At 44.1% G+C, this 23926-nt stretch overlaps 1 protein-coding gene across 1 annotated transcript in view; it reads right to left on the bottom strand.

Annotated features, from left to right (window-relative positions):
- Positions 1-8551: 8551 nt before the first annotated feature.
- DACH1 (dachshund family transcription factor 1) overlaps positions 8552-23926 on the bottom strand; it is a 432844-nt gene continuing 417469 nt past the window's right edge. Inside the window, exons 9-11 of the mRNA XM_065414734.1 lie at positions 14794-14937; positions 14290-14358; positions 8552-8574 (exon numbers count right to left, since the gene is read on the bottom strand). Coding sequence (XP_065270806.1) covers positions 8552-8574; positions 14290-14358; positions 14794-14937 — 236 coding nt within the window. The remainder of the gene's footprint in view (positions 8575-14289; positions 14359-14793; positions 14938-23926) is intronic.

Below are 23926 nucleotides of genomic sequence, written 5' to 3'. Positions count from 1 at the left end.
TTTAGTACATTTCAGGAGGTGAATTTCTTGAGAAAATTATAGAATACATCTTGCTCTATATTCAGCTATTTCTTTAATTGATTTCCCCATTGGTATGCTAACTGTATGGAATAACTTGTATCATTTACACTTGTATAACAAAAGTTCCTTTTAGCAGAACTGAGCATTATTATCCTTAACTCAGCATAGCATAACTGGGGTATGCCCTTCCTGTATTTCAGGAAAACTAGTAACAAGGGATAAGGTGGCATCAAGGAACAACAACTTTAGAAGCATCTGCAAGGGTTGTGTGCATTAAGGTAGTTCTATCACCCAATTGCCATGAATACATGCAAAATAAATATACCCTCAGCATTAACATAGGTGGATGCAGTTTCTTTGTGGCAGCATGTCACATACATAATAAGTATTGTGCATTTTCATTCTTCTCTTGAAACAGACAAAATTACACAATTGCTCAATTGGAAACTGAAACTCATATGTACCATTGTTTCTAAACCCAGCCCTCTAAGAACATTGTGTGTGGTCATGTAACTATGTCTGACAGGATATTAGTATCCATCAGGGCCTGTAATAGAACTGAGTTTGGTTGAGAAAGAAAGTTATGGGGCTCCAAGGGGAGAGGCAAAGTTTAATGAACAGAGAGCTCTTCAGCCTCCAACCAACGCAGCCTGGAGCAAGTATGGGATTAAGGCCATTTTGGGAAGGCTCAGTCTGAGAAGGAGAACAAACTCTGTGAAGGGACTAGAAATCTGCTTGTTTGTTTTAGTTTGTTTCATGGTGGGACTATAGGCACTTTAGCAGAAAAGGAATCTAGACTGTGTCTGTTTCTGTTTAGCGGGCTAAACAAAAAACTTTCAACTCCTCCTACAGAAGGAAAAAGCATTAGACAGATTTTTGCTTTCCAAGTTGCTGAAAATACTTTCACTGCATGCTCCAGCCACTGAAGTTCTAGAACTGTGAGTATTTAATTTTGCCATCCTGCTCAGGGCTTAATCACCCTTAAAAGGAAAGGATGTACGAAATGTGGTGTTTATGGGGAGGTCAGTGGGCTGGAATACCCATCTTTTCCAGGTACTGAAGCACCTATAATGACCCAGTAACACTATGCATATTATTTAGGCAAGAATACATCCTGCATACCCATCCTTCCTCACAGAAGATCAACAGGGGGGAAATGGATGCAAATAACGCAAGTCAAACCAACCCTAAATAGTGCCTTAATATTCTCTGTGCACGTTTTATTTAATATTCTTATTGTTCTGAAGCTTCGCATTTGACTGTGTTCATGCTTAGTCATTAATTTTACACATAGTTATTTTGAAATTGTATGAGAGTTCCATGTTGGGGAAAAGCCTCTGATTGATTAATCATTTATCTCAGAAGAAAGGCCATGAACATATTTGATTTCAAGCAACTCCACACATACACAGCTATAAAACATGTTGTAAATTGCAGTACACAGCCATTTTAAATGAATTGTGAAAAAGTTTATATCTGAAAGGCTGAATGAAGGGGCTCTTTTGAATGCAGTGCAGCATATAAGTTACTGTGCATTAACTAAAACCCCAGCATTTGCTTTCTTAAGTGATAAATAACACAATTGTCTAGTTTAAAGTTTAAAGGTGTAGCTAACAATGACCTATGAACACTATGAAACAATAGCCTATTTATAGGTTACTGCCTGCAATCAATACCACCTTTTGTTTAACTTAATCAATGTTGTCTTTAATTGATTAGTTTGAGTTGAAGAGCTGCCAAAATACCAGACTGCTGTGTCAGGGGAGAGAAAAATTTATTATTGTTTGGTTTCTGTGTATTGTAGGATAATTCCAGTATTTATTCTTGGTCAAGAAAAAATGCTGTATGTGAGGTAAAGTACATAATTACTGCATTTTTCCCTCCTGACTATTCAGGGATCAATTACAAAATACAGGCAAACTAGAAAAAGATTTCTTGATCATCTACTGTATTACCTCTGTTTAAAATTTAAGCTGGAGAGAGCTGTTCACCGGGAAGGTGAACAAGGACATTGAAAGTTCATGAGCCAACTGGTATAGTTTGTTATGCTCACCTTTTCACTGGGAGTCTAGAATCACCCATTAGGATTGGAACAAAGCTACAGTGACAATACTTAGTTTCAGGGAAATTTCCACTGCTGCACATGAATTACCGTAATTCAAAGTGCTGTACTGAAATTAATGCTGTTATTTATTATGATGTATATAATTTCATTGGGTGTATGGCTCTATACAGATGAATAAAAAGAGCATGACATTAGTTCAAACTCCTGCACCCAGCAGTCAAAAGGCAGTTGAAGTTTAAGTTAACAATCAAAATGAAATTAAAACATTATAAGTATATTTTACTGCATATGAGCTACAGGCCTGATCCTCAAGAACTTTAAGAAGACTAAACACAAATAAAAAAGGATCATGTGGACTAGAACTTTCAAAGGAGCTAAAGGGATATCAATGGGATTTGGGCACTTATCTCCATTAGACTCTTTTGAAAGTCTCAGTCTTTGACATAAAAACATACTTTAAGATATTATGTCTGCCATTCACCATGAGAAAGAAGAGAGGAGAGATGGAGAGAATATATTCACCCTTCTACCTCTCGGACTCAGTGGGGTATGTGCATACGTTGCCACAAATCCACCAATTTTCTAACAGACTTTGGCATCAATAACAAGATAGCAGGTATCTCTCCCTAAAGGGCCACTGTGACGTCTTTGCTCCATTCTGTTCCCTTTTTCACATTTGTCCCATAGCTTAATTCACTGCTCTCACCTAAAGATGCTAGGACAACACTGAAGAATCCTGTCAAGCTACAAACCCTCTCCTTTTGATTTCTATAGGTAATTATAAATGTAGGCATTGAGCTCAGTGATCTCTCTGAACTTCGTAAATCTGAGAACCAGTGATAGGAAGAAACCTGAAAGTCAGGCTGGGAAGAACTGCCCTTCTATGTCAGGTTGTTGCCAAAGAGTCCTCACTATACTAGGATCTGATGTTCCATGCCCAGGAATTTATGTTTTCACTATTAGATGGATCCAAATTCAAATCTCCTTCCTCTGAGTTTTTGTCCCATGGGTTTTTAGCTTATGTCCAGTTGAAAGTCTGAGACACTGGAAGAACCTGCTGAGGAGCTTCCAAACCAAAATTGAACTTCTGAGACAAATTCATCTTCAAGAAGAAGCCATCCACTATTTTGCCTTTGCTTCATTGGAAACCCCATTTCTACCTGCATGGATCTGGATGAGTCAGCTATTTGTTTCCAAATAGCATAAGAAGCAGTTGATGATTCTTTGGGAAGTTATCCACGATGTCTGCAAAAAATTCTCCTGTTCCTTCTAGGCTTCTGAGAGCTCTGTTTCCAGATCCTAGTTTATTTTCCCTTCCAAAATGCTCAACTTCTGCAATCCCCAGTGTGGCACTCTGTACCTCAAAGCAGCAGCCTGAAAGCCCTGTACTCTCCACTGTCATATAATTATGATATGTTTTGTACAAAGTATGCATTGTGAGGTATCATTTTAAAAGTCTTGATCTCTTGAACATTAATATCCTATTGGATTGTATGTGCTATCATTGTTTGCGGAGTCATGAAATTTTGCTATGTGTGTGTTACTGAAATATGTTGTGAGGTTGGGAACACTCACAACCAGCCTTTCAAGTATAACAATGGAGTAGCCAGATGTTCTGATAGCCCATTAAAGGGGAATCCACTTGCCCAGCAACCATCCCAGAAGACTTCTCTGAGAGAGTGCATAGACAATGGAGGCTGCTTGACCAATGGGTGCGGACCTCCATGTCACAAGCATAGATCTTTCCAGAAAGCTGGAAGAAACTATAAAAAGGGGAAATGACATCATGAATTGACCTCATTCCCCCCCTCCCACAACTCAACACCTGGAAAAAAGTCTGGAGGACAAAGACTTTGAACTGGGGAGGGTGGTCCTGGGCTGGAGGAGAGTTCTAGCCTGTGTATCAAAGATCTTTGACTTGTTTATACCATCTGTCAGGGTGAGACACTGCTTGATTCAAATCCTGTTTAGTTTATAGAACTCAGATTGCAAAAAAATATTTTTATTTCTGAGGTAACCAACTTTGATCTCTTTGCTTACTACTTATAATCATTTAAAATCTATTGTTCTGTAGTTAACAAATCTGTTTTTTATTTTACCCAAAACAGTGTGTTTTGGTTAAACTGCTTTGGAAATCTCAGCTCAGTTTACAAGGGCTAATGTGTGTCTTCTCCAAATCGAGGGAGGGGTGGACTGGGTAATGAACTTACATTGGTCAGGCTTCTGACGAGGGCAAGACGGTACAAGTCTGGGAAGTTGGGAGGAATTGGCTATTGTTGGTTCATGAATGGCTGGGAGAGGCATTCATGTAACTCAGTTGGGTTTGTCCTTGCCTGTGGATGTCTGTGTAAGTGCAGTACCTGCCAGAGGTTTGTAGCTTGCCAACAGCATTACAGTATGATAGGGAGCCAAGGTTGCTGAGACAGAGGACTCAGCAGTCCCACAGTTCAGGTTGCACACTGGGAACCCAGTCGCACTCAGACAGTCCCAGCCCCTCTTTACTAAAAGTCCCATACTGGTTGCCTTGAATGAGCAACAAAAACTTGTTGTACTTAACAAGTGGTACTACATAGGGCACAACAGCTTCCAGAGCTGATGAGGAAGTGTCAACTGTATACCAAAGCAGAACTTTAAAATGATTTATTTGAGATATATATTTACTGTAACTATAAACTGTTGGTATGAGAAAATTCAAGAAAGACTTGGAAGAAAGTATAATAAAATAATCAGATTTTTTCTTTCCGTAGGGAGTAATCAATATCACAATGTACATACCATTATTGGCATGTGTGGTACTGTACAGATGAACGACCCTGTCCTCAAGGAACTATGGGAGCAGATGAAATTGCTCTTGGAATTAGAGAGAAGGGAGAAACTGAGTGGAATAGAGACAGTGACTTGAGGCACATCAGAGAAGCAGAGAGAGAAGAAAGAAGAAGTGCCACCAGAAGAAATGCAAAAAGAGCATGGGAGGTTAATTTATATAAGGATATCATAGTCACAGAAGCCCAGGGAGAAGACGGTTTTAATGTAAAAGTAATTCATGGTGTTGAGGGAAGTAGAGGGTCCAAACTTTTAAAGACAAAGCCCTTAGATTGCCAGTAATTTCAATAAAGATGGTGGACACCATAGATGAAATGATGGAGGAAATAGATCAACCAAAGGAGGATTTTAAGGAAAGGCATTTTAGTTAAATGTCCTACTAGAGGAAACTAGTAAGCAATGGGACAAGCAAAGAAGGGGATGCCCCATCATTTGGGACATTTAAAACTAGACTTGACAAATCATTAGAACAATCTTGCATTGTCAGGAGATGGGATCCAGAGTAATATCTGTGATAAATTACCTACAATAATAATCTTTTGTATCTCAGACATAAAATTGTGTACGTACTGTACCTGAGCAGACTACAGAGATTTAAATTAAGATGTACACATTTTAGGAAGAAAAGACTGGAACTATAGATTGAACATTTGAGATTAGTGATCAGGTAGTGCTTTGAGGTGGTTCACTAATCTGAACAAAATATTAAAATAATTCAGATCAAATAATGCACATATTTGCAGTCCATATCTAATAGGTATTTCTTGTTATAAGAAACTAGTGATGTGTTGGACACTTTGTGAATTATAAAAACCAAACACTAACACATAGAAATCTCAGTAACTTTTTGTTCTTTCAATGTAAGCTGATTTTTAAAACTGACTTAGACAATGCACTAGAGCAGGGATCGGCAACCTTTGGCATGCGGCTCACCAGGGTAAGCACCCTGGCGGGCCGGGCCGGGCCGGGCCGGGCCGGTTTGTTTACCTGCCGCGTCCATAGGTTTGGCAGATCGCGGCTCCCACTTATTTACCTCCTTTGTAAAACACTTTGAGATCATCTGATACAAATTGCTATGTAAGAGGTAGATATTATTTTTTTCTGTTAATAAATAAGGCACAGAGCCACACACTGAATAATGAGTATAAAGCAAAATACTGAATAGCTGCTCATTAAGTGAGAACTGTCCATCCTGTGCACTGCATGAGGTCAAGTTTCTGTGGAAATAATAGTACGTGATCAGTCAATTAAAGGCTATATCAAAATGCTTTGCACAAGGGGACTGAATTAAGGTTGTATGGACATCCTTAATTCTGGCATTACCTAACTTTGAGTGCTTGACTTTGTGACCTTAAATATATTCTTTGAACGTGGTTTATATTTGGCATAATAAATGCCGTAAAGCATTGAGAAATGCCTGCTCAAAATTTTTACATCAGAAATACAATCATGTGCATGTGGTACATATAACAACGACAGGTTTTTTTAAATACGCAGGTATCTCAGAAGTGTACTTTTCAAACATAAGACAAGTATCTTGCAAAAGAATCAAACATAAATGCTCATTTACTGAGATTATTACACTCATTTTCGTTGTTTAATAATAGATTAAAAGAGTTTCAGATGAGTTCAGAAAACAATTCAGGTTATGTTTTCAGTCAAGAGACTAAGGACTGATCTAAATGATTCCCATTAATGTTAGTGGCAGCTGCTTGCAGAGCTGTGCCCTAAAAATCTGCCCAATATTTAAACAGCAAAGTGCACGTGTTAAGTACCTGGGATACGCACAGTTAAATCACCAACATATTAGTTCTGTCAGATGATTCGTATGGAAACACTGCATGGACACTGCTCTGCATGGGCTTTGCACTGTATGGGCACTCACAAAGGGGCCGGACATGGTCCTATGAGCCTCTCATACTGGTGGTGTTACTCAAAACCCCAGTGGGCCCAGAGCTGACTGAGAAACACATGACACATCTGAACAAAGGGTGCAGCAGGAGCAATAACCTCTCGGTGCTCTGAACAGTATTGTGCCTACCTAAGAGTAGATCGACCATGTACATTGCTCCAATATTTCCTGCTGGGCCCATCCACCTCATGCCCCCTCATGCCAGCTGTGGCTTAAAACCACAGTGCGTGTTATTTAAAAATATCAATCTGCTCCTAGCAAAGCTCAGCACTAAGCTCATCACAACAGGGAGGTGGTAGGAGGTACTGCCTTCCCAACTTCTTCCTCACTGCCTGCCCCATAGCCCTGAGAGCACTACTTCCTTGTGTGACTATGGAATGTGCTGAGTTGGAGCTGCTCTCTCTGCTCTGCTGCAACTGCTCAGCATTGCCCCCCACTGGCTACCTGTGGGAGGAAGACTCAGCTAGTTTCCCAGACAGGCAATGAGAACCCCACTGTGGGTTCACGGGGAGGGGGACAGATGCTCTAGTGAGCCCAGATCTGGATGGGAACTCTGTGCACAGGATAGCTTCCCTTCTTACACAGGGTCAGAGAGTAGTTGGGAACCATTTCTAGCATCCCTTCACCCATGGTCAGAAAATCAGCCTGCAGATATGTTAGAGAACCTGGATGAAGGGAGAGAGAGGAGACTGGCTTGCTGGAAAGGATTTGGGAAACACAGAATTGCTCTGCTTTAGGGGATGTGGGGAGGAAGAGGATAGGTATGCTTGACGGGAGGCAGAAGATCCACTGGAAGGTAGAGAATTGGTCTGCTGGGGGCGGCAGGTCAGTTTGCTGCAGAACCAGGAGATGGAGCAATGAAGAGACTGGCAGCCAGAAGAGGGACTAGGGCATGCTGTCTTTAGAAGCTGGATTAGTGGAAGAGAGGCTAGACTGAAAGAATAATTGAGGCAGGGAAGCCATGGGGATGAGCAGAGGGCAAAGGAGGGACTCAGGAAATGGAATGGGGTATCTGGAAAGGCCAGGGAAATCATGGGCCTGAGACTATGGGACACCAGGGTAAAGGAGATGGATTGTTGGCAGAGAAGTGGTTGAGAAGGCATAGGATCTTCATTGAGTATCACATCTGCAAATGGAAAGGATGAACTGGGAACAAATGATGAACTGATGGAGGCAGTAGAAAATGGGAAAGAAATGAGGAAGGCAAGAGAGAGAAGGGAGCCTCAAGGGCAGGAGGCAAGTGAGGAAAGCTTAAAAAAAAGCAGGAAAGGTTTGGGAGAGAGGACAAATAATGGGAACAAGCTGGGGAATAGGTAACCAGAACATGTGAGACAAAAAGGGGCATGAAGTGAACAGAAGGGGGCGAGAGTTAGCAGGGAACAGGTTTAGATAATGTATATTGGAAAGGGTGAGGAAAGAGAACTGGGAGGAGCTATGTGTGAGCTGGCTGGGAGTGGAGAAAAAGGCTGGGGGAAAGAAAGTTGGGAAAGGAGAGATTTATAGGGGTAACAGATGCATTAGAGGGGAAAGAGGCAAGCAGAGAGGGAAAGAAAGTGGAGTGAAGAGAGAGATTTCTGAGAAAGAACAAAAAAATAAGGGAGTCAGTAAATTTCATTGTTTTCTTGTTTAACAAAAGGCCTGGTAACAAAACAGTATATAAAAGTTAAACATTTCTCTATATGGTACCTTTTTGTGTGGGATGAGGGGGTCTTGGGAGACCTGGTTGGGAGTTAGGCATAGGCATCTAGTGAACCTACAATATGTATGAAGAAGAGGATAACCTGCTTTATTATTTGTTAAAAATCAAAAACAAGAAAGAAAACACATAAAACCAGTGTTGACACCAGTTTTTAAAAAATGTTTAATATGACTGTGTGTCATTAGAAAATATATGTGTGTGTGTTTGAGGCCCATAGATTTCAGTCCTTATTGAAATCTAGACAAAAACTAAAAAGCGAATTAAAAGGAGTGTTAAGTATTATACCTGCTTTTAATTTCTTCTTCCAATTTTTGTGCTTTTACATTTTCCTGTTTTTTAAAATGTTTTTTCTTTCCCCTGTTGTTATGTAAAAGACCCACACAAACAACAGTGTGAAACTGACTAAAAGTCTATATAGGGCCAACAGTGAAAAGGATTGTGGACAAATGAACTGATCTCTCCCAGTTAAGGTAATCACAACAATGGCAAGTTTAAAAAAATCAGGTTTAAATATGATTCTTAAGTTGACAATATCCTTTTATTAGGATGCAATTAACTGTCAACTTATTTTTAGAATAAGCAGCAATGATTTTTTTTATATTTTAACTTATTTTTATTTTTTGCCTAAGTTCTTGGCCTAAACTTTTCTAAAATTGCACTAGATATTTCAAAATTTGTATTAGTTTTATCTTGCTTCCCCATAGAATCCCCGTTTTGTTTGCCTAGCTCAGCATATTCAATATTGAAAATTTAAAAAAATAATGATTGTTGATAAATAGGCAATTGTACCATCCATACTACCAAGAGCTGGACTGGGATAGGAGTGGGAGGGAAGAGGCAGCAGAGGAAGTAGATTGGGACAAGAAGCCCGTGGGGAAGATAGGTACTGGGAAACATTAAGATGGGTGGATACTGGGAATGGCTGAGCAAGGGAGGCTGGGACTTAGAGGTGGGATGGGGTGGAAAATGGGGTCAGAATGGCACAGGAGGGAGACTGGGAGCCAATGCATGGAGGAGATACCCTGACATCAGACTAAGAGCCAGATGGAGGCGGGGGTGCTGAGACTGAGATCAGGAGAGGATCCAGGGCAGGAGAACTGGGAATGGATGGGCCTGGAGACTGGGAAAAGGAGCCCGTGTGTGGGAGGAAAGAGATTGGGATTGGCTGGCGAAGGAGACTGGATATGGAGGGGGAAGGAAGACTAGGATGAGGAGCTGAGGCAGGGAGAGATAGGACTGGCAAAATGAGCTAGAGGGGACACAGGGAAAAGGGGTCAAGCATGAGGGGAACAGGAAAGGGCTGCAGAGTGTCATTTAAAGTGTGTAGGGGTGTCAGATGGGTGGTGGTGGGAGTTGGGTCCTGCCCCCAGGGGGTAGGAGGCCCCAAGGGGCCTGCACTCACCCCACAATGGCTCCTGTCTCACAGGGCTAACCCATCCCCCTGTTCAGCCCATTGTCTCTCGCCACAGAGTGCAGCTGGGGCCCTCCCAATGCAATGCCCCACCCCTGCCCTCTTCCTGTCCCTGTCGCCACCGGAGCACCTGCTCCAAGCTGGGCTGTGGTGGTCCAGGAAGGGCCATGACCTCAGTGCCCTCCCCAGGCTCTGCAGCCAATGGGAACAGGGCAGAAGTCTCTGTGACCACTAGAGAAAATTCCCCTCCAGAACCTGGAATTGAATCCAGGGGGGACACAAACCAATAATGTTTAGACAAATAATAATTGAATAATAAAAAAATAAATCAGATGTATTTAAATCAGATTTTTAAATTTCAATTAAATATGCATTTTAAAAAATAAATGCATTTAAAAATAAATTTGAATATGGCAATCTATGTTAAGACCTAAATTATTCATAATCTTAAAATAATTTAAATTAAATACAAAAATACTATTTAGTACTACATATTTGCTGCCATGTTTTAAAGAAAGTCTGATCACTGAACCAATGGTAGTTATTGGCTAAGTACCTGGAACCAGAGTTTGTTGAAATGCTAAGCCAGCTTTTGATAGCAGAACCCTCTTCTGCATGTAAAGAGAGATTTTTTTTTCATTTCAGTTTATTCTACTAGTTCAGTTCAACTACACCTACTTCAAAGTTAAAACCAAGTGGAAGTTGAAAAATCAGGAAAGCTTGTTTTCATCTTCCAATCTACTAGTAAAAACTAGGTTCTAAAATCTTGAAGGACATGGTGACTAGATATAATTAATTCAGTTCACTAAATACAGATAGTTCTTCCTTTGGTTAAGAAATCAGTTTTAAATTCCAAATATGTCCTGATAAACTTTTTACAAAACTTTTTTCCTTATGGTTACAGCATATTTAAGCTAGTTTTATTTAATAAATAAATTTTAAATGCTGTTTTAGGGCATTTTAATTGATTTTGAATTTCCATCCAAATAGAGCTTGACACAAACCACAAAAAATAATCATCATCTAGTAAATAAGAAATACATCATTTGCCATTTTCTAAAATAACTAAAAATGTGAATATTAAGAATTTGAATAATTGTATGTTAAGCTATATAATTGCTTAAATAAATGTATATAGATATAGTGTATCCTTCTGGTTAACAAAAAGAAGCACCAAATGTAGTGCAAAGTTCATAGGTTCATAGATTCCAGAACACTATATTTAGAGCAAATCAACATGTTTTAATGGTTGTAAACCAACCTTTCTTTATGAATAAAACTAAATGTATAAATACAAAAAATTACTAAAATCTATTATTTAAATCAAAGTTTCCTGCATGTTAATTTACATTTTGATTAAAACTGGTGATTTAAATCAGTCCACCCTGTTTGAATCCAAAATTCCTGACTCTCAACATTCCTCTGTGGTCAGTAAATATCTGTGAAACCTACTGGCAAAGTGTGCATTTCATTCTTCTCTTGTGGTAGGTCCACATAGATGATGACTACTACTACTATCAGCTAGCTCAGGTAGCGGTGGATCTGAAGCTTCCAACCCTGCTGATGAACCATGTGAGTGCTAATATGATGCCACATGATGGAATTTCTGTTGTTTCAGTTTGCTTTTTTAAAAGCCTAGGAAATTACACATAACCCTACCTTCTCCCTCCACCATTTAAATTAATGTTAAGGGTGCAAAGTCAAGTACTCAAAAGTTAGGAAATGCCAGAATTAAGTGTATGCATTATAGTACAGTCTTTTCTTACATGATCACATACTAGTTTTATCATGGGACTCCTTCATTCAGTGCACAGGATAGACAGTGTTCTGGGGAAGAGTCAATGTTCTGTACTAAAGCAGACTGTTATTTGTAGGACCTCCGCCTCATTTATTGCAGAAGTTAGAAAGTGATAGGGAATTGTTGAAAGGAAAAGGATGGTCTCCTAATTAAAAAAAATGAATGCCACCCTGGAGAATAGGTTTCTATCCCCGCATCTGCCACGGAGTTCCTATATAATGTTGACAAGGCTCTTAAACTAAACTATTCACAGGTGGCCATTAATTATATGTTCTTCATTTTATGCATGCCCAACTTGATACCTGTGGGCTGAGCGCTCACAGCTACACCTCAAGTGAATGGAAGCTGAGCTTTGAACAGATAAAGTGCTAAGAAAAACTGGAGTACTCTAAAAAATCAGACACCATTGTATCAAACTGGGCACCCAAATCTAGTGTACGCTTAGGTTACAGCTACACTAGCGTTTACAGGGGTGCAGCTGTACCGATACAGCTGTGCTGCTGTAAGCTCTCTAATATAGACTCTGTACGCTGACAGGAGAGAGCTCTCCCATCCGCTTAACTATTTCAGCCTCCGTGAGCGGCAGAAGCTATGTTGGCAAGAGAAGCTCTCCCGAGGACATAGCACTGTCCACACCTGTGCTTACATCAGTAATTTATGTCACTCTGAGGGATGATTTATTTACTCCCCTGAGTGACACAAGTTATTCCGACATAAGCGAGTATAGTATAGACCAGGGGTCTGCAACCTTTCAGAAGTGGTGTGTCGAGTCTTTATTTATTCACTCTAATTTAAGGTTTCGCGTGCCAGTAATACATTTTAACCTTTTTAGAAGGTCTCTTTCTAGAAGTCTATAATATATAACTAAACTATTGTTGTATGTAAAGTAAATAAGGTTTCAAAATGTTTAGAAGCTTCATTTAAAATTAAATTAAAATGCAGAGCCCCCCGGACCGGTGGCCAGGACCCGGGCAGTGTGAGTGCCACTGAAAATCAGCTCACGTGCTGCCTTCGGCACACATGCCATAGGTTGCCTACCCCTGGTATAGACAGAGCCTAAAACTTTCTGTTCCTCAGCTCTCCATCTTTATAATGGGGATAATATAACCCCTTCCTCTCACAGGGGAGTTGTGAGGATAAATCTGTGAAGCACTCAGATACTATATTGATAAGCATGACAGAGAAGCCACATGAGGAAATGAACAATTCTGTCTCCACAACAGGTTTTGAATAGTGTGCAGTAAATAAGATATGGGGTCACATGTTGCAAAAGGCGGATAACATAAAATATTGATTACCTGCTCTTTGAGTAAGTACTCTCCATTCTGTGCACTGAATGAGGCAAGGTTCAATGGAAAATACAGATTTTGATCATGTTAAAGACTGTATCACAATGCATACACACAACAGGGCCCAATTTAACTTGCACATGCAACTTTAACTGTGGCATTTCCTAACTTTTGAGTGCTTGACTTTGCAACCATAACTTTTAACATGTTTTTGTGTGTAATATGCATATACATTTCTGTAAGGACTTCCTGTCTGTTTTAAATTTGTTTGAACTTGTATTAAATTAAGCTTTCTTGCCTTTTGAATATATTGCCAATGCCTTCTTTGTGGAAAGTTTGCCACAACCCTTTAGGGGTTAGAAAAAGTGATTAAGAAACAGACAAAAAGATGTCAAATGATACAGTTAAGATGATTGACTTTAAAATGCAAAATAAAGGCAATTGCGAGAGAGAGATTACTGCAGCTAATCATTTTAGGCTTGCCTTTGAAAAATGCACCTTCATTTACAATTGAAAACAAATGCTATTTCTGTTGTTTAGTATTCATGTTGGTAGAGTTAGCTTACTGACTATAGATGACATTATAACATAAATGCTACCTTCAGAATTTGTTCTTTACTAATATCTTGCTGTTTGCAATATATATATTTAGCTCCACAGAGGAAGTAATATGGCTCCCTTTAGTATTCCAAATATAAATTTACTCAGCAGATTCGTTTTATTAAAATGCAAATAATGGGATATGGAACATTTGGCAAATGAAAAATCCAAGAGGGGAATACACAGTTTTATTTATTGTTAATGTTTGGAGTAGCTTATTGAAACACACTTTGCAGTAACTGCCACTGAATATTAGCTATGAAGTTTTCAGCACACCTTGAATATTACCCATAGGTTAATCCAGGTTTTCATTGGTATGGTTAAAAGGCTCAGAGTGTTTCAAATATACCTTAAGAAACATTATTATCCTAGACGTGACTATACACATTCAAAAAAATGCATTCAGTGTGGCTAAGATTCAATCCAGCATAGTTTCAAATTAATTATTCCTCTTCACTCGCTTTATATAAACAGAATTGACCTGTTAATTTAAAGAAAATCTATCAGCACAGAATGAATTCTCTCTTATAAACAAGCAAGATGAACTTGACCTTGTTTGAACTTGTTTTGATGTGGCCCAGATGGTAGGCTACATGCTTGAATAACAGGCTAAAGTGGAGGAAAAACTCATATAGTAAGATCTAGATTTATAGCCTTTTGCAAATGCCTACCTTGTATTGTCCTTTCAGCATCTGTTCTGCCCCCGCTGCGGTCAGCTTCTATCTCTGGGGTCAGAGAGTCTAGAAGCACAGAAAGGTAAGACTGACACATATTTCATTTGACTCCGATAGCCTTTTTTACAGCCTGTTGCTCCAATGCTGAATTACAATACAATCAACCTTTTTTTTAAATGTTGAACAATGACTGGAGGCCAGGACAATTTTTTTTAGACTAGGAAGATTAATGAGGAATAGATTTTTAAGCAGGGAGAAAAACAAAGAATTGACTTCTCAAGCTAATAATGTAAAATTGTTCTAGTTTGGGCATTTTCTCCAGTGAAGTAATATTTGTTCACACATACTGTACAAAAAAAGCATCACAACAACTACAGAAGCAATTAAATGGAGGAAGACAAAAGGGAGTTTTGGCCCACTGCACCACAAAAATAATTGTGAGAAATATAACAACTTATTTCAGCACATGAATTGAGGAGAAGCAAAAAGCTGAATTCTTACCATTTAGGGCCCTGAGACTGTCTGTTGAAGTTGCCTGTTTCAATGTTTGTTCTGCTTGTTCCCGCCGCTTAGTCTCAAATTCAAGCGCTTCCTGCAATTTCCTCTTTGCCTTCTTTTCTTTCTTTAACCTTTTCTGAATTATTGCTGGGGGGGGCGGAAAATCAGTGCGTTCACATTTGGTTCTGAGATTTTGGCTACACAGTTACTACTTATTATGGGTTCCTAAAAATAATATAGCTGGGTCACTATCATCTGTCTCCTCCCTTACCACTGATGCCACACCCCCAATTACTAGCAAGAAAGAGGGTGTGTAACACACTGACCCTAAATTCTGCAAAAAAGCACCCTGATCTTTGTTGCATGTCAGCACTGGATCCTGTAGTAAAGTGGAAATTAGGTAACTGATGGAAATGTACGGAAAAACATTAACAAAATAAAGGGTACTATGAAATTAAACATTAAGTTCCCAATCCTGGGAGCCCTCCGCACCCAGATATCCCTTCAGCTGGATATCTGCATGTGATGGGCTTACAGAATTAGGCCTTAAAAGTACCACCCGATCAGCACTTTTACATAGAATTCAATACAAATCCTCATTTTCTAAATGTTTCTAACCAGCTCACATTCACAGGGTTTAAAACCAGTGTGTCACAGAACTCAGGGAGCCTGATTCCAGAACTGAGGTCCCTGGTGTAGCAGTGTAAAGTGTAATGAGTTCTGTTTACCAGTCCAAGCTACAACAAACCTCTGATGAAGTTGTGAACAGTTCTGCAACACAATATATCTTGTGCAGCATCAACTACACCGAACAGTTTTTAGTATATACCACTAATAAATGAGAATAGATTTTATCATCTTATGTTATACAAAATTGAATGAAATACATCTTGAGTAGTTTCATGGTTTTAATATTTTCATTATAAATAGTTTGCAAGTGCCTTTAATAAATGAGAAGCAAACATCATGGCTGACACACTGTAGATGTGACCATAGCAGACAGAGACAGAATTAGCGAAGTCTTATTGTGTAGTTTCTCATAAAAGAGATATTATCCTAGTTTTACTACCTGATCAAACACTACACCCAGAGGAGTCACTAACTGGACAACATACAGATTAGAAGGAAAGGATACAGTAAACAAGACAAAAAAAATAGCATCACTGTATTATATACAGTAGCAGCTCAGTTAACTGATGTTCCCAGAGACACCTGCAATATTTAGATCAGTGGGGATAAAGTAAACATAGGTTTCTGTCGCATTAACTTAATCAACAATAGGTAGACATTGGAGGAGGCTGCCTAACACTGAAGATCAGAAAAATAGGATTCATATAAAGGGATATGAGCTGTACGTGACAGGGAACATATATTTATATTCCATAGCTTTTATTTGTATCATACTAGAGACATTGTCTTGTGGACCTTCTCCGCTCCCACTAATGATTCCACTAATGTCTGTGCAACTTCTTTTCGGAAAGGACAATTGCTTACATGGAAGCAGTTTTTAAATGTCTTTAATGCAAAAATGTGTTCTTAAAATGATCTCCCTTGTTCTTCTCTCCTAGTCCGTTCTGTTCCTCTTACAGCAGAATGTAAGGCCACTCCTTCTCTTACATTATTAATTCTTAATTATTATTATTACTATTATAGGTATTACTATAGTGCCTAGGAGCCCCCATCATGGAACAGGACTCCATTGTGCTAGACAGAACAAAAAGATAGATTGCAAGCTCTTGGGGACAGAGACTAAGTATAAGACAAGAGACAACAGATGGATACAGAGAAATGGGGCCCTCCCCTCATTTTTTTGGCTTTACTGTGTACCACCACTAAGTGCCAAATCCCATACATCATACAGAAATAGAATTTAAGGCCAGAATGGACCACCAGATCCTCTAATCTGACCTCCTGCATATCACAGGCCACTAACACCACCCAGCACCCACATATTAAACCCAACAACTGAAATTAGACAAAATATTGCAGCCCACAGGAGACTAAACTATTATGTGTCACAGGGAGTGAAAAGGAGGGACCAGCATGCACCCGTGCCTGAGGCTCCTGCAATAGCAGGGAAATGCTTAAGTGAGATATACCCAGATAATCGTGGCAAGTGACCCACACCCACACACTGCAGAAGAAGGCAAAAAACTCCCAAGGTCACTGTCAATCTGACCTGGGGGAAATTCCTTCCTGACCCCACATAAGTTAGACCCAGAGCATGTGAGCCAACCAGTCAACCAAGCACCTGAGAGGGAGAATGATCAATACCCTAGCTGTCCATATCCAATGTCTCATCTTCAACTGTAGCCATCTCTGATGCTTCAAAGGAAGGAGACCAAAAATACCACCTCCAGAATACACTTTGAGGTAAAAATCCCTTCCTGCCCCTTCCAGGTGACTGTTTGAAGCCCTGAAGCATGAGCTTTAGAAAAAAACGGTTACTTACCTTCTGTAACTGTTGTTCTTCGAGATGTGTTGTTCACGTCCATTACACATTAGGTGTGCGCGCGCCGCGTGCACGAACGTCGGAAACTTTTCCCCTCAGCGGCTCCCATCGGGCCTGCAGGGTCTCCCCTCCCGCCAGAGCGGCGCCCCGCTCTAGCGTATATATATCCCTGCCGGCCCGACCCTCCCTCGGTTCCTTCTTGCCGGTGACTCCGACAGAGGGGAAGGAGGGTGGGAAGTGTAATGGACGTGAACAACGCATCTCGAAGAACAACAGTTACAGAAGGTAAGTAACCGGTTTTTCTTCTTCGAGTGATTGTTCACGTCCATTACACATTAGGTGACTCACAAGCTTACCATTGGAGGAGGGTAGGAGTCAAGGAATAACTGATTGAAGCACAGCCCTGCCGACAACCGCATCCTCTCTGGTCTGATGATGGATCGCGTAGTGGGCTGTGAACGTATGCACCGACGACCAGGTGGCTGCTTTGCAGATTTCCTGGAGCGGAACCTGTGCCAAGAAGGCCGCCGAGGACGCTTGGGCCCTAGTTGAGTGAGCCCTGATCTCCGGGGCTGGTACGTTGGCGAGCTCGTAGCACGTGCGTATGCAAAGCACAATCCATGCCGACAAGCGTTGCGTCGAAATAGGTTGGCCTCTCATTCGCTCCGCAACGGCAATAAACAGCTGAGTCGATTTGCGGAATGGCCTGGTGCGGTCTAGATAAAACGCCAAGGCCCGACGGACATCCAGGGTATGCAGGCTGCGGTGGCTGGGGTCCGTATGGGGCTTGGGGAAGAACACCGGTAAACAAATGTCCTGCCCCATATGAAAGTGCGTGACCACTTTTGGAAGGAATTTGGGGTGCGGCCTCAGTTGCACCTTATCCTTATAAAAAACTGTATAAGGAGGTTCCGAAGTGAGGGCTCTCAATTCCGATACCCTCCTAGCCGATGTGATGGCCACGAGAAACGCTACCTTCCATGAGAGGTGCAGGAGGGAGCAAGAGGCTAGAGGTTCAAAGGGCGGCCCCATGAGCTTAGTGAGGACCAGGTTGAGGTTCCACGCGGGGACCGGTGAGCGCGAGTAGGGAAACACCCTCTCCAACCCCTTGAGGAATCGGACTACTGTGGGGTTGGAGAACACCGAAACCCCCAACTCCCCAGGGTGGAACGCCGATATGGCAGCCAGATGCACCTTAATTGAGGCGGGGGCGAGCCCTTGATGCTTGAGGTGTAGCAAGTAGTCTAGAATTGATGGGATTGAGGCCTGCAGAGGCTGGATGTGGTGAGGCCCACACCAGTGGGAGAACCGTTTCCATTTGGCAAGGTAGGTCGCTCTTGTGGAGGGCTTTCTACTACCAAGGAGGACTTGCTGGACCTCATGAGAGCACCCGTGCTCCCTATCGTTTAGAGAAACCATGCCGTGAGATGCAGCGACGGTAGGTTCGGGTGGAGCAGGCGACCTCGGTCTTGTGTGATGAGGTCGTGATGGAGGGGGAGGGTTATCGGAGTGGACACGGACAGTTCCAACAGGGACGTGAACCAGTGCTGACGTGGCCACGCCGGGGCAATAAGGATGACTGTCGCCTTGTCCCTGCGGGTTTTGAGGAGGACCCTGTGGATGAGCAGGAATGGGGGGAAGGCATACCCCAGGCTCCTGCCCCACGGGATTGCGAAGGCATCTGCCAATGAGCCCGGACTGCGGTTCTGGAATGAACAAAACTGGGGGCATTGGCTGTTGTCCTCGGTGGCGAAGAGATCCACCTGGGGAAACCCCCACCTCCGGAAGATTGAACGCAGGACGTCCTGCTTCAACGTCCACTCGTGCATGAGATAGGACCGGCTGAGGTGGTCCGCTAGTCCGTTTTGGACCCTCGGGAGATATGTCGCTAGTAAGTGGACTGAATGGGCTATGCAAAAGTCCCAGAGGTGGAGTGCCTCGTGACAGAGGGGAGAGGACCGGGAACCTCCCTGTTTGTTTATGTAGAACATGGCGGTAGTGTTGTCCGTCAGAACCGACACGCTGTGGCCTCTTATGGTAGCGTGAAAGGTTTGGCAGGCGAGGCGAACCGCCCTTAGCTCCTTCAGGTTGATATGAAGCAACTTTTCTTCCCTGGACCACAAGCCCTGAGTGCGCAGGTCCCCCAGGTGCGCCCCCCAACCCAGGTCCGACGCGTCTGTTACTAACGTCAGAACGGGCTGTGGGGCGGCGAAAAGGACTCCCGCGCAAACCTGCTGCCGATCGAGCCACCAACGGAGGGCGTTCGACACCCGAGCCGGGATAGTCACGACCAGGTCTAAGGGGTCTCTGTTGGGGCGATATGCTTGGGCCAGCCACAACTGCAGCGGCCTGAGTCTGAGGCGGGCGTGTCCGACTACGTGGGTGCAGGCCGCCATGTGCCCCAAGAGTTGTAAGCAACATCTGGCCGTGGTCATGGAGAATTGCTGGATGGAGCTCACGGCCTTCTGAATGGCCAGGAACCTCGACACGGGGAGACTCGCCCGTGCCGCCACTGAGTCCAGGACTGCCCCTATGAAGTCCAGTCTCTGCGTAGGGACCAGTGATGACTTGGGTACATTGACCAGTAGACCGAGTTCATGGAACACCTGTAGCGTCAATGCCACATGGGAGCGAACCTCGGCCTCCGACCGGCCCGCTAGGAGCCAGTCGTCCAGGTATGGGTAGACGCGCATCCTTCTTTTTCGAAGAAAAGCTGCTACCACGGACATGCATTTCGTGACTACGCGCGGGGCTGTTGCCAGGCCGAAGGGCAAAACTGTAAATTGGAAATGGCGCTGGCTGACAGTGAAGCGCAGGAACCGCCAGTGGGCCGGTCGGATAGCGATGTGAAAATAGGCATCTTTCATATCGAGGGCAGCGTACCAATCCCCCGGATCCAGGGATGGAATGATGGTACCAAGGGAGACCATACGGAAACGTGGTTTGAGCAAGTATTTGTTTAGCTTGCGTAGGTCCAGAATAGGACGAAGGCCCCCTTTTGCTTTGGGAATGAGGAAGTATCTTGAATAGAACCCTTTCCCTTTGAGGTCCGGAGGAACCTCTTCCACCGCTCCTACTGTGAGGAGGGCTTGCACCTCTTGCAACAGGAGTTGCTCGTGAGAGGGGTCCCTGAAGAGGGACGGGGTTGGGGGGTGGGAGGGAGGGGGCGAGGAGAACTGAAGGGTGTATCCTGCCTCCACCGTGCGTAGGACCCAGCGGTCCGATGTTATACGTGACCAAGCATGGTAAAAACGGGACAGGCGGTCCCTGAAACACAGGGGGGGATCCGGAACAGAGGTTGGTACACTGTCCTCGATCGCAGCTTCAAAACCCTTGTTTGTTTCCCGGCTGCGGTTTGTTTTGGCCCTGATTTTGGCCTTGGTTGGGCGTGTTGTTGCGTCTACGCCTGTTATCCCTGCCCCTCCTGCGGTACGGCTCCTGTCTAGGACGAGGGTGGTACTGCCTCTGCGGAGGTTGGGGCTTGAAGGGCTTCCTCTGTGTCACTGGGGTGTGCATCCCCAACGACTTGAGGGTAGCTCGAGAGTCCTTAAGGCTGTGTAGTCTGGCATCCATTTGGTCCGAAAACAAGCCTGAACCCTCGAACGGAAGGTCTTGGAGGGTGTTTTGCACCTCTGGGGGAAGGCCGGAAGCCTGCAGCCATGCCGAGCGTCTCATTACCACTCCTGACGCAATTGTCCTAGCGGCTGCGTCAGCGGAGTCAAGTGAGGCCTGTAAGGAGGTTTTGGCCAAACCCCTTGGATGGGGCGAAGTATTTCCTCTCTACGCCCTTTGCCGTAGGCGCCGCGGAGGCTGGTGTTTACCATACGGTCTTGTAATTAGATTGGACCGTTTTTATGAGCGGGAGCGCAATCCTGGAGGGGCCTTCCGGGCTTAGAATGTCGACCATAGGGTCTTCCTGCTCTACGGTTTCCTCTGCCTGCAACCCCAAATTGAGGGCTACTCGGCGGAGCAGGTCCTGGTGTGCCCGATGGTCAATCGGGGGAGGACCGGACACTGTTGTGCCCGCCACGGCTTCGTCTGGTGAGGAGGAGGAGGTCATGGCCTTTTGTGCGTCCTCTTCCTCCTGTAACTCATCAGCAGGGCGCTCCTCCGGAGTGCGTTCTCTGACGTGGGCCTGAGACGGTGCCGGGCTCGGTGCCGAGTCGGCCCTTTCCCTTTCTGGCGGCCTGGATACCGTGGACTCCCTGCGGGAGGGTGGGCGCCACCGTGGGGAGCGGGACCGGTGTCCTGAGGGGCCCGATCTTGAGGTTCTGGACGGGGGGCCTTGTTGATGGTAGGCCCAAGGGGTCCAGAATGGCCATTGCCCTGGGTGACCCCACTGTGGTTGCCAAGAGGCTTCGTGCTCCCTACTGGCCTGCGCTCTGTGGGCATATTTGCTAGAATGGCCCGAGTCCACCTCCGAAACTATGGACGGTGATCTAGAGGGCCACGGCGGTGCCATGGGGCGGTGCCGGTCCGGGGTTGGAGAGCGGTGCCTTCGTGACCGGGACCGGGAGTAGCGCCGTGCCGACCTGGATTGGTACCGATGGCCCCGGGACCGGGAGCGGCTGCGGGAGGACGGTCTCAGGGATCGCGCGACCGAAACGTCCCGGTGCCTGCTCGAGCAGGGCTGCTGGGCCGGTGCCTCGCGTCTGCTGGGGTCCGACGGTTGTGCGGCCCGCTGCGCGGAGGGAAGCCGGGAGTCCACCGAGGCGGAGCTCGACCAGGATTGGCACCGCGAACGGTGCCGAGATGGCGACTGTGATGGGCGCATCATCGCCGGCTTGCCTTTGGTCGGCAGTCTTGGCGGAATGTCCTTAGCGCGGAGGGTGCCTTCAGCGGACAATTCAATGAGGTCCTTTGCTGCCTCAAATGTGTCCGGGGTGGAGGGCTGTTCCAACAGTTCCTCCAGCCCTTCCTCCTCACTCGACGCGCCTATCCCGGGGCTCGACGGGCCTTTCGGCGCCGGAGCCACTGGCACCGGGATCTGTGTTGGGACCGCAACGGCTTTAGTGGCATTTACGGTCTTCGCGGGCACTACCCTCTTGTGCGGGGAACGTCCTCGGGCCTTGGGTTGGCCCTTCGGCTTAGCCGGCGAAGAGGACCGGTGCCGGGGGTGTTCCCTCCGAGCCGGTGCCGTAGGCTTAGGTTGCCCCGCCGGCATCGGATCCCGAACCGATGCCGGGGCACTCCGCACCGAGGTTGACGGTGCCATAGAAGTGGAGGGCTGTAACGCCGACTCCATGAGCAGCTGCTTAAGGCGAAAGTCTCTCTCTTTCTTAGTCCTGGGCTTGAAAGCCTTACAGATCTTGCAGCTTCCCCCAGGCAACGGAGACACGATTCGTGTGGATCACTCAATGGCATAGGCTTGCGGCACGTGGCACAAGCCTTGAAGCCTTGGGCGTGCGGCATGCCCCGCCGCCCAGGGCCGGTGCCGGGGTTAGCCAAACACCTAACACAAAGAGTTTAAGCCTTTGTAAAGAACTGATAACTGCTAGCTTAACACTAACTACTAACTACTAACGAACTGATAACTGTAACACTAATTACTATGCTAAGGGACACTCTCAGATGAGAGACAGAGTTGTTCCAACGTCGCCACGGACGGTAAGAAGGAACTGAGGGAGGGTCGGGCCGGCAGGGATATATATACGCTAGAGCGGGGCGCCGCTCTGGCGGGAGGGGAGATCCTGCAGGCCCGATGGGAGCCGCTGAGGGAAAAAGTTTCCGACGTTTGTGCATGCGGTGCGTGCACACCTAATGTGTAATGGACGTGAACAATCACTCGAAGAAGAACATAAGATATAAACAGGAAGTGAGACCCTACCATCAAAAGCAACCCCATCCTACAAGCGCACTTATAAAACTGTTCCATTCTATCTTAAAACTAGTTATGTTGTTTGCCTCCACAACTCCTTTTGGAGGCTGTTCTAGAACCTCACCCTTCTGATGGTGAGAAACCTTCTTGTAAATTCCAGCCTGATTTTTTTCATGACCATCTTATACCCATTGGTTCTTGTACCAACACCATCCTTCAGCTTAAGTAGTTTTTCACTCTCCGATGTATTTCTAGAGAGCAATTATATCCCCTCATCCTTAGGCCCTGCTTCTTATACCAGGAAAAATAGTGTCATTAGAGTGGTACAAAGTAGAAGAGTATGCAGTGGACAATGCTGACAATACAAGTCATTTTTTTCAGTACCTGGCACAAAATCGGGGACTATCATGTAGTTTTCCTCAGTGTCTAACTTGGAGAAATCACTTAACCCCTCTACTGTGTGTGAGTTTGCCTATCTGTAAAACAGGTATACTCTCTGTCTCGCAGAGGTATCACGAGTCATAGAACTGGCTAGTGTTTATAAAAAATATTTGAGATCCACTAAAAAAAGTGATCTATATAGTATTAGTCGTGTAATTGTACTGAATTAATATGCTAGTCAATAGTCATAGTGAAGACTCTATGCACACTCATGATTATTATTAATAGTTATTGCCTTCAATTATTTATTCTCCTCTTTTTAAAAGGGAAATTCATTGTGTTATAGTTGCACCCTCTAGTGGAGAGAGGCATGAAATAAGATTACAGTGATAGTAATGGGATTCAGTTTAGTTCAAGGTATAAAACTACTGATTTTGAATCCAAATGTCCTCTGTTCAAGCTGCTGCACAGAGATTTCTTATTTT

The sequence above is a fragment of the Emys orbicularis genome, chromosome 1 (genome assembly GCF_028017835.1).
Source record: "Emys orbicularis isolate rEmyOrb1 chromosome 1, rEmyOrb1.hap1, whole genome shotgun sequence".
NCBI lineage: Eukaryota > Metazoa > Chordata > Testudines > Emydidae > Emys > Emys orbicularis.
This window is presented reverse-complemented; position numbering and strand designations above follow the sequence as displayed.